At 39.4% G+C, this 15,539-nt stretch overlaps 1 protein-coding gene across 1 annotated transcript in view; it reads left to right on the top strand.

Moving 5' to 3' along the window:
- Window positions 1–3,355, top strand: part of LOC121917442 (zinc finger protein 521-like) — a 371,849-nt gene extending 368,494 nt beyond the window's left edge. Inside the window, 1 exon segment of the mRNA XM_042443417.1 lies at window positions 2,517–3,355. Coding sequence (XP_042299351.1) covers window positions 2,517–2,546 — 30 coding nt within the window. The 3' untranslated portion in view covers window positions 2,547–3,355.
- Window positions 3,356–15,539: the final 12,184 nt, after the last annotated feature.

Genomic DNA, 15,539 nt, shown 5'->3' with positions numbered 1-15,539 from the left:
CAATTTTCAGTCATACATGGGGTCTCCAGTAGACAACACTTTTATAATGTAGCTCTCGGTGGGATTAGAGTTCCCCCCTCCCTTGTTTTTTCCCATCCTAACTTTCACCTTTCTTTGTCATGAATGTTATAAAAATTGTGTGTTCAAGCAGTCTTTTGCCATAGCCAGGTATTTCTCTCTAGCATAACTATGTTCTAAAAAAGTAACATATTCAGAAGTAGCCCTGGTTGGTCATACAGCAAAACACAATAAAATCCAAAATTCACAAAAATTGTGATACCTTTATTGTGACGGTGTTCGAGTCTCAGGCCTATATTTTGTCTAAGATGTTACGTCCATTGTCAGTTAAGATACTCCAGAGGGATTTCAATTTAGGCAGAGACCACTCCGCTACGTGGATATGTGGGGACTGGGGACAAAGATAAAAAATGCCAGGAAAAAAATTCAAATCCATTAGCAGCAGCAAAGTAACTTCCATTGAGATCCAGACCAAGGGCTAGACTACATGAATAAAATACCCCTCATTCCAGTCAAATAGAATGTGATTTGCAGGTGTTCTGACTTTTGGCAGGTCTTCCTCCAAAATTCCTTAAGGGAAAGGGGCCTTGCTTTGTGGTTTTTACTGGAGTATATGTGAAAATCTGCAGAAATGTGCATTATCGCATGTGGGGCCATCCTTCTGCTTCACGTACATTTGGATGACTATGTATTTTTGACATAGGGAGGGTGAATAGATGCAAATAGATGTGAATTTGCACAGGAATGTGAAAAGAAGTGATGACATGAATGTGCGAAAACATACACAACGTATGTGTTGTTGTTAGCTGCTGTCGAGTTGCTTCTAAATCATGGTGATCCTGTGGATTAGACATCTCCAAGAATCTCTCTCTTCCACTGCTTCGCCCAGATCCTGCAAGCCCTTGTGTGAGACTAGTTGCCCCTTTCACATGAGCATGTTGTCCAAATAAGTTTAAAACTAAGGAATCTGGATGATGATGTCTATGAGCCAGTGTTCTGTTAATTGACTATATGGCTTACCTCCAGAGGTGTCTTGCATAAATGGGAAGGGCCTAATGCTTGCCAGGCAGCCCTTTCCATTGTTACCAATCCCTACATCTCTATAAAGTCAATACCCCTCTCATTAGTATTATACACCATTCCATAGGATTCCCTTAAATATCAGAAATAGTATTTGGACAGAAGGTCAAGGAGATCCTGTTGTGGGAGCCAAATTTGTGCTTCTCTGGATCCAACCTCATGTTTGTGTCTTAACTGCTTCAATCATTTTCTCAATCATTTTTCTTTGAATTTATGTATCTGTTCTCTCTTGAGGATCTTATTGTGCAACAAACCATATCGGCTATGGGACACCAAAGCAGGACTGAGCAGAGAGTAATTCCATTTATTTTGTAACTTCCATTTTAGTGCCTACATGGGGTTTTTTTAATTAAAAAAATCATTGTGGTTTGAGTCTTGAATTGAGTCCTGAGCATACATGAAAAGCTACTTTCAAGCGTGTCATATACTGCTGTGTGGCTGTTGTAAGCACTAAACTGGCCACATGTGACTCAGAGTTTTTAAAAAGTAGGTAGGGGGTCTCATTAAAACACATAGGCTACGATCCAGCATTGCAGCTCCCTTTGCTCTCCTATTGTTGGCTCTGGTAGAAAAAAGAGCCTCATGTGTGCACAGTGGTCCATCTGCTATAGTCGACAAGAGGAGTCCTGTCAATGTGTAGAGCTCTGTGTAGCAGCTACAGACTTTGAGAAAGTAGTGCATGTTGTCCATCAGGATAATTAAAAGCTTGGCAGTGGACCTGAACACTAGGACACGTGTCCTTTAGACATAACAGCGGTTTTATGAATTGATGCATTTTGAGTAAAAAGGAATCTAATAGAGTGTATGACTGAGCTGTTCCTCTGTTGAAACTGGTTCACTTGCCCCTGAGGAAGAGTCTTTTGTGTCAAAATGCACTGAGCCTTAAACTGATTGGCTTCAGTGCGGTACTGAGATTTTCATCTTTTCATTTTTTGTTGCTCAGTCCAGCATGTGTCATTTACTAGAGCTGAAAGGGCACATGCATCTGAATACTCACCCTTTTAAAAAGTTAGGCATTGTCCAGTGTTATCTAGACTTACATCCCTGTGTTCATTCTCAGGCAACTACTGGTTATGCATAACTGCATGTACGGTAACTAGAATTGCAATGGGGCAAAGCACACAGTTATACCACCACAGCAGGAAACAAAAAGCATTGATCTCAATGCCTGGACAATAGGAACTCATGCCCTCCCCAATCAGTATATTCAGCATATATTCTAATAGAAAAATTATTCCAGTGCATAATATGAAGCAAAATCTTTCTTTTTGTTGACATCAAAGTTTTCCAAGGCCACTTAACATAGTGACATATTATTATTACTGTTACATGCTCTTTTTGTAGCCTTGCTAATGTGTTTTGTGTCATCAACTGTACAATAATGCATATCTCTCTCTTTCCTTTTTTTTTCTTTACAGAATCATACAATGACCCAACATAGCAGTTAGTGCGAGGCCCAGCTTTTCAGAAATGGATTCTTTGCAGGACAAAAAAAGGGAACATGTTTTAATCTTTGCACGAGACTTTCATTGTTAATGTATATTATTCAGAAACATTGTATTGTACCATACAACTTGTATTATCAAAGCTGTTGGATGTTCATGTGTTTGAACTTTTGAGCACCGGAGAGACTTCCTGTATATAAAGTGTTGCACATGTATTATGTTGTCTGATACTAAAATGGTCTTATAAAGACAAGTGGACTTGGGCCCTATTCAAGCAGCAAGCACGATTAAAAGAACAATGATAATGTATAATGGAAATAAACGCGTAAGAAAATGTTATTTTCAAGGAGGGGGAAAAAAGAAATTACAGTGATACATTACATCCCTATTTGGCATTCCTTTCATTCAAGATTATGTCTACAATCTCTCTTTTGGTATACATATTCCAAGAGTATTTTTATTGCTGAAGAGTCTTGCAAAAAATGAATAAAACACAAAATATGAGATTCTCTCCAAGCAGGATCCCCTAGCTGAATATGGCCTGTATATATATATTTGTAAGCCTTGCGATATGACAGATAGCATTACCATATATGCAATAGTTGTTATGTAGATTGTCAAATAATTTTTTTCCTGGATACCATTTGAAGCTTTTGAGTGTTCAAGACTTTTCCTTAATGATGTCACATGGCCAAATTTTTGAATCAGTTGAACTAACCTGTATGTTACTGTTATTAATGTTTACTCTGCAGTCTGAACCTGGAGATTACTGGAATGGTTTTCCAAGAGGAAATAAATTCAGTTTACCATTACTTACAGTGTGACTGTTCCTTTTGTTCCAGATAAAAGTGTAAAGAGAAAATAGACAAGAACCTAAATTACAGTTAGTATATGCAGCTGCCACAAAGTAAGGGAATCAAAACCAAATAAGAACATATGCCAATACAAAGATGTACAATGACTTAATCTCATAAAGATGAGTACAATAAGGATGCAAACACAACACAATGAAATGTTTCAATAAAGGGTTCATAACAGTATAGAACACATTGGTAGAAAAGATAAATAAAAGCAACATGAATAAAAACAATCCCCTTTAATATCTATATTTTATATTTTATGAAGGTCAAACCTCCACTCAAGCCACTGTTATTAACAATGAATAAACAAGGCCTATATTGAAAGCCCTCCTCTTGTGGGTCTCTAATAGTTTTTGAAGTGAAATAGTGGAAAGTCACCTGTGCAAATGTAACATATACATTTGTTGCTTGCCAAGTCAGCACAGACATAGTTGTTTAAGTGGAAAGTAAGGAATTTAAGTTAAAATCTTGACTTTCTAGAATCTGAAATATATATACATCAAAAGTAAGGTTTGTTACCCATGTTAATTTTATCTACATTTTCTAAAAATCAGTATTCCATGGCAGCAATGAAGACTTTATCAAAGCACACTTGATTGCATTTAGGATTTTTATTGTTATACATTTTTCTATTAGGGTATATTTTTGTAAGTTTTGGCTCTCACTACTTTGTGTCATATAAAAGCTTACTTGCTTCCCGTAAGCAAATAATCTTTTTTAAAAAATGTTTTCCACATCACACATTTGTCTTTGGTAATGAAGCTCTTACTGGTTTCTCTCCTTCTGTTGACATTTCTCATTCTTTCGGATGTGTATACTTGGTGTTCACTACATGTTACAGCTGTGTTCAGAGAAATGCCACATTGTTGTAAAAACAAGAGACGGCGTGAATCTTTGGTGACAGTAGCCCACTTCATCAGATGCATTTGGTATAGTCCATAATTATCATGTACAATGTATTTCTTAAAGATGCTGCAGGATTAGTATTGTTGTTCTTGTTCCAATTTATTAACTTACTCTGGAAAAAAGATTAGCATAGTAAGGAATGGAACAGATGCACATAAAAGAGTGGCCTGAGTCCACTCCTGCTGAAAGGGATCAGAACCCTGTGATCCACACAGTCGCTCCCAAGGCTATCAGACTATCCCAGCTCCTTTGTGCTCTAATTCTAAGGACTGGAGTGTGGCTTCAGTACAGCATCTGGTTACTTTGGAGGCATGTATAATTTAAACAGCATGCCTCCAAAGTGACTCGATGCCACTTCATTTGGCACATCTGTTTGGGCCCTAAATGATCTGAATACAGGCCTTGTAAACAATATATCTTTTCAAAAACTAAAGTGATCATGAAATAATGTTTGAACCAAGTCTAGTTGGTGTTTTTGCTTTCCAGAGCAAGTGTAAGTGTGAATACTCAACAGCAGTGAGTCCCATTGTATTCAGCGGAGCTTATTCTTTATTCAGTGTGCTTCAGACTGCAGCTTTAATTTTTGCTTTTCCTACCATTGCATTTTCTCCTTTTTATTTCAAGCTCAAATGCTGGTAAAGCCCTGTGTGTTTAAATGAATTTATCTAATACAAGAGAGCAGTGGCTGGTTCCCCACTCCCCATCTCTTCTCAGATAGAGGTGGCAACCTTGTTAAGTTCCAGCCACAGCATTGACACCGACTCCTCTGTCCTCCAGTCCCTTGTCCTCACTGCTGACAGAGATGGCAGTAGAGGACATGGCCAGAGAGAGCGCTTCAGTGAGCACTCCAGCCTAACATGTCCTGTGGGGGATGGTTCATAGCCAGGAGAGGAGCGTTGCTGAAAACTGAATTAACCTGTTTGTCCAAAGTACAGTATGAGCAAAGGAAGGATACATCCTCTTTTCTTTGCTTCTTTCTCCTCTCCTGCCTTTTTTTAAATCTCCTTCTCTTTGGCCTTGGATGTGTTTCTACAAAAATTCAACCCAAATCCATCCCTCAGATTTGCTGGAACTGGACAGTATTTCTGAATTTGTTGTGAAGTGGTTAGAGCTCTACAATGTAATGCCACAAAGGGCTGGAGATGCTTGCCTTTTCCTGTCAGGAGTAATTTTAAGAGTGATTTTAAGTGTCACATTCTGAATCTCCACAGATGGGAGGCAAGGAACAAGGGGCTTGGTGGTGTTTTTTTTAAAGTCCTAACTTGCTAACGATTTCAAGGCAAAAATGTGTCTTGTTTCTTTCTCCAACTTTGAGAATTTTATGCACAAGTTGCCAAATGCCAAAAAAGTCCCATATTTTTATTTTTAAAACTCACTTCTGCTGACAAAAGGATAGAAACAAGTAACAGTATATATACAGTGCAAGTACAATGCCAGTTTCTATTTATAACAAGCCACTTTTCCAATTTCATTTCCAATAATGGAATACACATCTCTGCCAAATTGGATCTGATGTTGTGTTCTTTTTTCATGACAAATACCTTCTTTTAATGTAGGCATTTAGTTCAGCCTCCATGTGTGAAAGTATGACATATTGGTTAAAACTGTAAATAGCATGTTTTTGTCAAATTCAAGTATGTTAGAAATATTACACCCCACTGTGTTTGTGCCACAGAGTGGAGACAGATGGTAGCTGGGAAAGATGCAATCTTATAATCAAAAACTAAAATATGTCAAAAATATGTTAGCAAGCAAAACATAGCATATTACTTGCTTCTTATGTCATGACAGCTTGCAAAACACACAAGGTTGTTGAATTTCTAGTTATGTAAATACAGTAACACAGTAAACAGCAACAGCAAATGTGACGAAAGCTTTGCACATTGATTGGTTCTGCAATTCAGAGCCAGGGAATAGAAATCTTTTGGACATATTCACCTCTGATTCAAAGAGCAAGCTGCTTGTAACAAATGCTTGCATCCACTTACCTTTCTCATTAGTTGCTGGTTTCTTGGTGATACCCTTAAAAGCTGTTTAAACAGATTATGAAAGACATTCAAACTTCCCAATGAGAATTGAGTTTTCCATGGGAGCTTATCAGCATTTAGCAAATAGAACAAGATAGGGGTATCAGCTTGCTGAACAGAAAAAAAAATACAGAGAGACTGTTTGTATGATTGCGCTTAGTCTTTGGCATGCAATCCTTCCCAGTGGATCACCAAAGCAAAAAGGAGCCACCCTAATGACAAGAGGGAAAATATAACTGTGCCAGCAGCAAGGAAGCTGGAAGGAGTAGAAGAATGGGGCACACACATACTGGCTGAAAACAGGCCACAACTTTATGGAAGGAGAATGTGTATTATCTGGAATAAAAGCTGCATCTGCACTACAGAAATAATGCAGTTTGACATGGCTTGTTATTCTGGAATTTCTAGCTCTGGCACCAGAGCTCTGACAAACAAGACTAAGTATCTCACAATAATACAAATCTCAAATTTCCATAGCTCAGTGTAAGGAGGCCATGGCCAAAGCGGTGCCAAACTGTATTATTTCTGCTGTGCAGATTGACTAAAAGAGGGCATAGACAAGGTAAACATCACTGTCAGCCTGATAACTTTGCCTAGCCTTTTAGGAAGAAATTGCTCATGGCTGAAGAGTCTACGGGTCAGTACTGTCATGCCCAAACTGGGAGGTGAAGCTAACAACTGCTTCCCTCAGTGGAATATCTGCTGCTTAAAATGAATTTGTTACCTCTTAATGTAAGCCATAAACTCTGTACCTACAAGGTGCACCTACAAAGACTAGCTTGTTTACAAGTAACCAAAATACCAACTATGGCACAGTACAGAATGGCAAGGAAACATTGGCCCATTGTGCTGCACAGCATTGCCACAGAAACCAATCCACATGGCACAGTTGCGCAGTAAAAAAGAAGCCGCCTGGAGCAGCTCCTTTTTTGTGAAATCGTAAGAGCTGTGTTGCAGCCCTTACGGCGACGCTTCCTTTTAGAGACATGTGGGTACTGAGTTGCCCACACATCATCAATACATTGGTGTGAGCTCAAGAGCATGTGGTTGGTGCACACTCCCAAACCCTGGAATCGCCACTGCCATGTCACAAAGCACCCATATGTATCAGGCCTATGATAGCCTAACTGGCAAAGCATTAACTGGCAAAGTTGCTATGAAGAATCCAAACATAAGCCACAAACCATCCTCACATAACCAAACAGAATAAGGTGGGGTTTTTTCCTGACTCTGTTGAGAAGTTGCCAAACAATGTATATGGCTGGAATCCTATTGGTTAGTCCTAACTAGAATAGAACCATTTGATGAATTATTGAATGGTAAATCACTTGCTCTAATGGCTCTAATTTAGGTAAGGACTAACAACAGAATTCAAGCACGACAATGAGAATAAAACCAGGTGAGACATGGCATAACTATATTGGATGTTAATACCCATAATCCAATAGCAGACAAATGGCAACGGACAATATAGTCAGAACAATGGCAGATAGTAACAAATGGTATCCGTTTGCTGTTGTTCTCCTTATACTGGGCAGAAATGGGCCACAGGAAAGATGTTCCCATGTAGGTCTAGTGTTCATGTCATTTTAATATCTTCAGATTTAGATCTGCATTGTGCAGATTGCTTTGAGAATCTTTCAAGAGAATGCTAGCAAAATTACATCTGACTGATGTACCCTGCAGCTTTACATGGCTATTGGAAAGCCATTACCGTTGTTTCTGCAGATCAATCTATTAGTATTCATCTCCCATAACAGTTACACTAAAGCGCTCTTCTAGGAGATTCTGCAGATATTGAATACATACACACATACAGAAAAGTAGCCTTACTTTAAGGCTAGGTTGAAAGAGTTGTGCTTTGCCATTTTGACTAGAAATGGAAGGAAGGACAAGATGTCATGGCTGATCCTCCAAATAGGCTCAACTGGTTGATTTTAAACTTGACAGTATAGCAAAGAGAAGTTTGATACTGAATCTGTACCCATTTTGATGTAGAATACCTAATCTGGGTTGTTTATAGGAGTTTAACATTTGACATTTTTCTCCAACAGTTTGACAGTGGCTGAGAGCATTATTGCATTTAAAAAGAAAGAGACAGAAGCCAGAGAGACCAAAGCAACTTCTGGCTTTGGTCGTACTATGAAATCATGCAGGAAGGTAAGCCAGAAGTTGCTTTGGTCTCTCTGGCTTACCTTCCTGCATGATTTCATAGTACTTCCGTTCTCCCTCCAGAGAAAGCTGGTGATAAATGCATGGCCTTTTGTCCAGCAGGACAAAACCCACACATTTAAAACTGTCTTCCTTGGCAGTAGAATGGACATGTTTTGTAAGCATGCAGGAAGGTAACCGAGAAGCTGCTCCTGTCTCACTGTCTTTCATGTTTTTTTCTAAAATACAATAAGGTTCTGAGTCCCCCCCCCCAAGGATTTGTTCACAAATTGTTGACAGATTTCTCCTTTGTACACCATCAGACAGCATAGTGGTGTCATCTAAGTGTTGACTACAACTCAAGAGACTAAAGTTCAAATTCCCGCTCAGCCATGGAAACTTATGGTGACCTTGCCTAAGTTACACATTCTCAGACCCAGAAACCCCCATGATAGGATTGCTTTACGTTCACCGTAAGTCAGAAACACCTTTAAGGCACACAACAACCTACTATCTTTCAAAAACTGTTTTAGGTCTTCTATATACTAGCATCCATTTTGAGTCCATTTTAAGCTATGGATTTCATAAGGTGTGTTTCACATCTCTAAAGTTTATGTTGATTATTTAGTGTACCTTAGGTATGAATGTGGCTGGCCCAATCTACTCCAGTGACATAAGACAGAAGTTTCAGAAGGAATCCCCTTGAAATAGTGGGCAAATATTACAGCCAAAATTGTCTAATCCATTTATGATGTTGTTGTATATTGGTTTTTGTAGGTCTTTCTAATTTCCGATAAATATCCTGTTGTGAGTGAAATAAACTCTTTCTGCTCGTATCTCCACAAATTTACATTTTCTTCTGACTGAATCCATCTTAGTTCAAAAACACAGAGACATTTTGTAAATGTAAATATTGTGTGTCTCAATTGCTGCAAAACAAGTACAATCACCCCTCCAAGTCCACAGACTTGAGATCCATAGTCTTAGAAATCCGCAGAGGGGCGACTACCATTAACATGAATGGGGCATGTACCCGTGGCACACGCCCTGCATTCATGCACTCCATTCAAGCCTCTGGGGCTTGAATATGCGCATTTAGGAACTTGCAAGGGGTGGTGGTGGTCTGGAATGGATCCCCCGCATGTTCCAAGGGCCAACTGTACATCACTTTTCCAGTGCTCCTCTCCTTCACCAATTCTTGATGTAGGTATAATATACATTCTGTGACATTTTTTTTAGGTTTTCACACACCCTTCCAGAAAGCCAAAAAAAGTTTTGTGGCAGGTGTGGTGAAATTTGTAAAACCTGCAATCTTTACTGAACTAGAGGAATGATGCAACTCCTAGCTATAAGCAAATCACTATGGCAAAACAATTCTGCAATTTCTTTAAAAAGAACCAGATATTTCCAGATACAGTGGTGCCTCGGGATACGAAATGATCGGGTTACGAAATTTCCGGGATACGAAAAAGTTGGATTGGCAAAAACTGTTTCGGGTTACGAAATATTTTTCGGGTTACGAAATTCATTTCGGCGCGAAATTCAAATGCTGCAAAGTGCAGCTATAGGCTTTCCAGTGCTAACGGAAAGCCTTTTCGGGTTACGAAATTTTCGGGTTACGAAAGGAATGGCGGAACGAATTAATTTCGTAACCCGAGGCACCAGTGTAGTTACATTCCTTTCTTTTTCTTTCCCCACTGTCTTGAATTGCACTCTCCCTTCCTCATGCACATCACAATACTTTTTTTCCCTGGAAACTGTCAAGGCTATGAGACAGAAAAGTGTGGAAGGTTGGATACAGAGGAATCAGACGTTAAAGAGAAGGCAATAATTGCCAGTCCTAAAAAGAGGCCCACAGAAAATAAAGAGTGGCTCAGGCATCTGAGAAAGTGGAGCCCTGGTCTGTCAATGTCTGTGAACAAAATAGCTATGGCTGGGGCAGATATTTATATCCTATTTCATACCCTTGAGGAGTGCTTGACATTACCACTCTGTGTAACAAACACTTTGATGGTTTTCCCATGAAATTTGACAAAAGGGATCTGGAACAGCTGATGGCTTTAACCCAGAGTGATAAAACATTGAACAGATTTGAGACTGACTCTGGAAAGGTTAATAGGGATACAGCATGAGGTAAGGTGGAAGGCATGGTTCTTGACTGCTTTTGCAATGGGACTCCTTTTATCTTCATTGCAAGAGAAAATGTGAAGAGCCAGGAGACATAATGATCAGCCAAACCATTTAGCATTTATTTTAGTACTATCTAGGTTTCTGCATGTCCTCAGATCAGCATAACTCCTTACACATGTAACTTCCTAGTTTCTTTTTTGCTATAGTTTAAGTCTATTGCTCTGTGGAGCAGCAGAAAATGAGCTTGTTGAACTGAAGTTTTAAGTTACTGCAATGACATAAATTTGGGGAGTGAAGGAAAATTTCATGGGGGACCAAAATTCCTATATGGAAGGGGAGCAACATCCTTATATTGCCCCTCTACATAGCTGCACCACTGCATGAAATTCAAAAACAACATTAACATCCAATGGAAATATTGGCCCATCTTGGGGAGCCCAAACACAAAAATAGTCCAACATGAGAATTCAATATGGGAATCTTTTTTTTTTTCATGTCCTTTAAATATCTAAAGATACTTGAATCTACTTCACTTTACATAGGCTAGAATTTAACTGTGATTCTGACGCAAGAAAACTTGTCTGTCTTTTGGCTTTTGTCTCTTCATCTTTCCCTCCTAATGACTTTGCTAATTATTTCATCTCAAAGATTACCACCATTTGCTCTGAGATAGCCCCCCCCCCCGATTCTTCTTCTGCTCATAATCTTCTATCGCCCTCAAGTAAAAAAAAATTCTGTGTTTCCTCCTGCTTCTCTGGATGAACTCGCTACACTTCTGAACTCTTCCAAACCTGCAACTTGTTCTATCGACCCAATTCCTACTCGTCTTCTAATCTCTGTAGCTCCTTCTTTTCTGCCCTCGCTTCTCCATATCTTCAATCTCTCTCTTTCTACAGGCTCCTTCCCGTCGGACTTCAAACATGCTCTCATTTCCCCAATCCTGAAAAAACCTTCTCTTGACCCCTCCTCCTTGTCTAGCTATCGTCCGATTTCTCTTCTTCCCTTTCTTTCTAAGGTTTTGGAATGGGTTGTTTATTCTCGCTGTTTTGAGTTCCTTGAAGCCAACTCTATTCTTGATCCTTTTCAGTCTGGTTTCCACCCAAGGCATTCTACAGAGACAGCTCTCACTAAGATCTCCAATGACCTTTTACAGGTTAAGGCTAATGGCCTTTACTCTGTTCTCATCTTTCTTGATTTGTCTGCAGCCTTTGACACCGTTGATCACTGTTTTCTGGTTGATATACTTTCTGACCTTGGGTTCTCAGACTCTGTTCTCGACTGGTTTAGATCTTATTTGTCTGGCAGATCTTTTGCAGTTGTCACAGGCAGTCAGACTTCTTCTCCTGTTCCCTTATCTGTTGGAGTTCCCCAGGGTTCTGTTCTGGGTCCCCTTCTGTTTTCTCTCTACACTCTGTCCTTAGGAAAACTCATTAGCTCTTTTGGTTTTTCCTACCATCTGTATGCCGATGACACCCCGTTGTACCTTTCCACCCCTGACCTTTCTCCAAAGCTTGAACAGCAAGTTTCGTCTTGTCTCACAGCTGTCTCGCAGTGGATGTGCCATCGGCGTTTGAAGCTCAACATGTCCAAGATGGAGCTTCTTGTCTTTCCTCCTAAGTCCACCCTTCAACACTCCTTTTCTGTCTCTGTGGACAACATTTCTATTCAACCACTCCAGCAAGCCCGCAGTCTTGGTTTTATCTTTGATTCTTCTCTGTCGTGTATCCCTCAGATCCAGACCACAGCCAAGGCTTGTAGATTCTTTTTGTACAACGTTGCCAAAATCCGACCATATCTCTCCGCCTCTACTGCCAAGATCCTGGACCATGACCTGGTGGTCTCACAACTTGATTACTGTAACATCCTCCTGGCTGGCTTCCTCTTTCTCACCTCCACCCTTTAATTTCTGTCCAGCATTCAGCTGCACGCATTATCACATCCGCCCACTGCTCTGACCACATCTCTCCTGTGTTGGCATCCCTTCACTGGCTCCCCCTCCCTTTATACATTCAGTACAAGCTCCTGCTGTCAATGTTTAAAGCCCTCCATGGACTGGCCACTCCTTACTTATCAGACCTTATTTCTCCTCACCGTCCCACTAGGGCCCCCCGTTCTGGTAGTCAAGGTCTGCTATCCCAGCCCAGGATTTCCTCTGCTTCATCTCGGATTCGCTCCTTTTCACTCGCTGCCCCTCACTCCCCTGCGAGCAAGAGCCATCACTTCTTTAATCAGCTTCAAAACGGAGTTGAAAACCATCCTGTCTAGAGAAGCCTTACCAGGCATTGCATAATTGTCACTTGCTATTTGATGTTCTTTTGTTGTCTGTTTTAGTGAATCATTTCCTGTATTGCTATGTATTTTATATGTATTATCCTACTAGAGAGGCCCCTTCCCCACCACCACTCCCTTCTCTTTCTGTGTCGTGTCTTTTTAGATTGTAAGCCTGAGGGCAGGGAACCGTCCAGTTAAAAAGATTGTATGTAAAGCGCTGTGTAAATTTACAGTGCTTAATAAATAAAGGTTAATAATAATAATAATAATAATAATAATAATAATAATAATAAACATGGTCCTCCAGAAAAGGAGATAGAAGTATTCCTTACAAACTAAGAGATCTGTGTCCCTCACCCACTTATGTTTGTTGTTGTGTGCCTTCAAGTCATTTCTGGCTTAAAAGGTCCCTAAGGTAAACCTAACACAGGGTTTTCTTGGCACATTCTTTCAGGGGCATTGCCATCGCCATCCTCTGAGTCTGAGAGAGTATGACTTGCCCACAGTCACCCAATGGGTTTCCATGGCCAAGCCGGGATTCAAACCCTGATCTCCAGAGTCCTTGTCCAGTGCTCAAACCTCTACATCATGCTGGCTTCTATTAATAACAAAATTAACAATTAATTATTGCCTTGATTGACTCCTACTTATATAGATGTCAAAACAGATTTTCACAGCTTGTAAAGAGAAACCATTAGAAATGTTAATATTGTGACAGGCAAGGCACCTAAAAGCAAATGAAACATAATTGGTGACAATTAGAAATAACTTCGTATGAAAACAGAATATTAGTTGCCACAGTGAGCAGGGGAGGGGGGGGCAATGTGTCTCAGGTAATGGAAAGGACTGCTTGAAAAGCTCTTAGCCATATAGACACATGATTCCACTCTAATGTGCTTATTCATACACTACTGCTCAATTAAGTTCAAGGGGTCATTACTAATTACTGGCAAATGTTGATTTCATGTTAGAGAAAACTTCAGACAACTGAGCTTCACATCGCAAAGGATCTACTATATGCAGAACTTAGAAGAAATGCTGGTTGGGGATTCAGTGAGTTTTAGTTTTTTTTTAAAAAAAAAGTATTCCCAAGTGCTCACCCTATGTATATATCCACAGGTTCCTGACTTTTTGTGAATCTTTCTGAAATTTCAATCAATCTTTAAGACCACTGTTTGTTGCATAAAGAACATTTGGAAAGCTCAGAGGCTAGCAAAACATTTCATACCTTGGTAACTAAGTGTTTGGCTATTTACAACACTTCTTGGCCTGTATACTGAGGAAAAAAGTCTCACTTTATTCAGTGGCAGTTACTCCTGGTTAAGTTTGCCTTGGACTGCAGCCTCAGTTCACTAAATCTGCATTGCCCTTAGGCAGTCATTAAAGAATTAAACATTTGTTCATTAAACAATTATAAGTTAGTAAAGACATGATAGCTCTGTACTTGTTTCTCCCTCAAAGCCCAGATTTATATGATGTTACCTTATCTGAATTGTAATGCTGAAAATGTTAATACTAAAAAAATGATTTTAAAAGATTTCACCCTTAACACCCCCCTAATGAAATACTAATTTTTCACAGCAATTCTTAATTTGTCCAGAATGCTTATGATCTCATTAGCTATGATCACGAATCTCCTAGATCTCTGAGGTTTTTGTAGTGAATTTCTCAATATGAATTTTAATCAAAGAAACACAGTAATCATTCAGCTACTGCAAAGAACTCTGTTTCACAGGATACATTTTACAGGACTTTTAAATATAATTTATGAATATTTGCAAGCATAATAATTGTCTTTTCTGCTGACATTTTCAAAGCGACACTGATTTGTTGGGTCTCCAGAGAGTCTGAGTACAAAACTGATAATTATATTAAATATACATAGACAATAAAGAGTGTGTTTACATAACTATGCCCATAAATATCTGATTGAACAGTCATTGTTCTCAAACCCCTTTTAAGCAGCTCTCTGAGGAATCCAGTTCTAATGACATGATAGTTTAAAAGATGTTGCTCAGTCTTGTTCCATATTTAATTAACTTTCCTTTTTTAAACTTGTGATGGTAGAGACAATAACAAATAGCTCTGAAAAGAGCGAGCGAGCTTTGAAACATGAGTGAGAACTTGTCATGCTTTGTATGCCACACGCCACAGGAAATTTGCATGTTGGAGCGGGTGGCACAGAACCACCAAACTCCATGGGGAGCCCATTACTCAATCCTATGATTAGAATAAATAATAAAATAATACAGCATTGCAATAAAAAAATCAAATAAAGGCAGGGATACTGAGATCTGTGGTAGAGATTCATAAGACAAAACTCACTTGCATTTTCTCTTGCATATCAGTAGACTGGTTGATCAGTTTTGTTTTATTTTATATTGTTGTTGCTGTTGTGTGCCTATCCTCTGGGACCTCATCGTGTTTTCCAGAGATCCTAAAGGACGATTTCATCTCATGCATCTAGCCACAGAGATATAACCAGATGCTTCCCAATTCCCATATCCATTGGTCCATTTGGAAGCGTGTAGTATACAAAAGGTAGGAATACAGAGAGTTGAGCTGATGAATAAGAAAGGTAGAGGATTCTGACTTCAGCAACAACCAAAAAAGTGAGCTTCACAGATGTAAGTTCCACTATTTGACTCACT

The sequence above is a fragment of the Sceloporus undulatus genome, unplaced genomic scaffold, assembly GCF_019175285.1.
Source record: "Sceloporus undulatus isolate JIND9_A2432 ecotype Alabama unplaced genomic scaffold, SceUnd_v1.1 scaffold_18, whole genome shotgun sequence".
NCBI classification, from domain to species: Eukaryota; Metazoa; Chordata; class Lepidosauria; order Squamata; family Phrynosomatidae; genus Sceloporus; species Sceloporus undulatus.
This window is presented reverse-complemented; position numbering and strand designations above follow the sequence as displayed.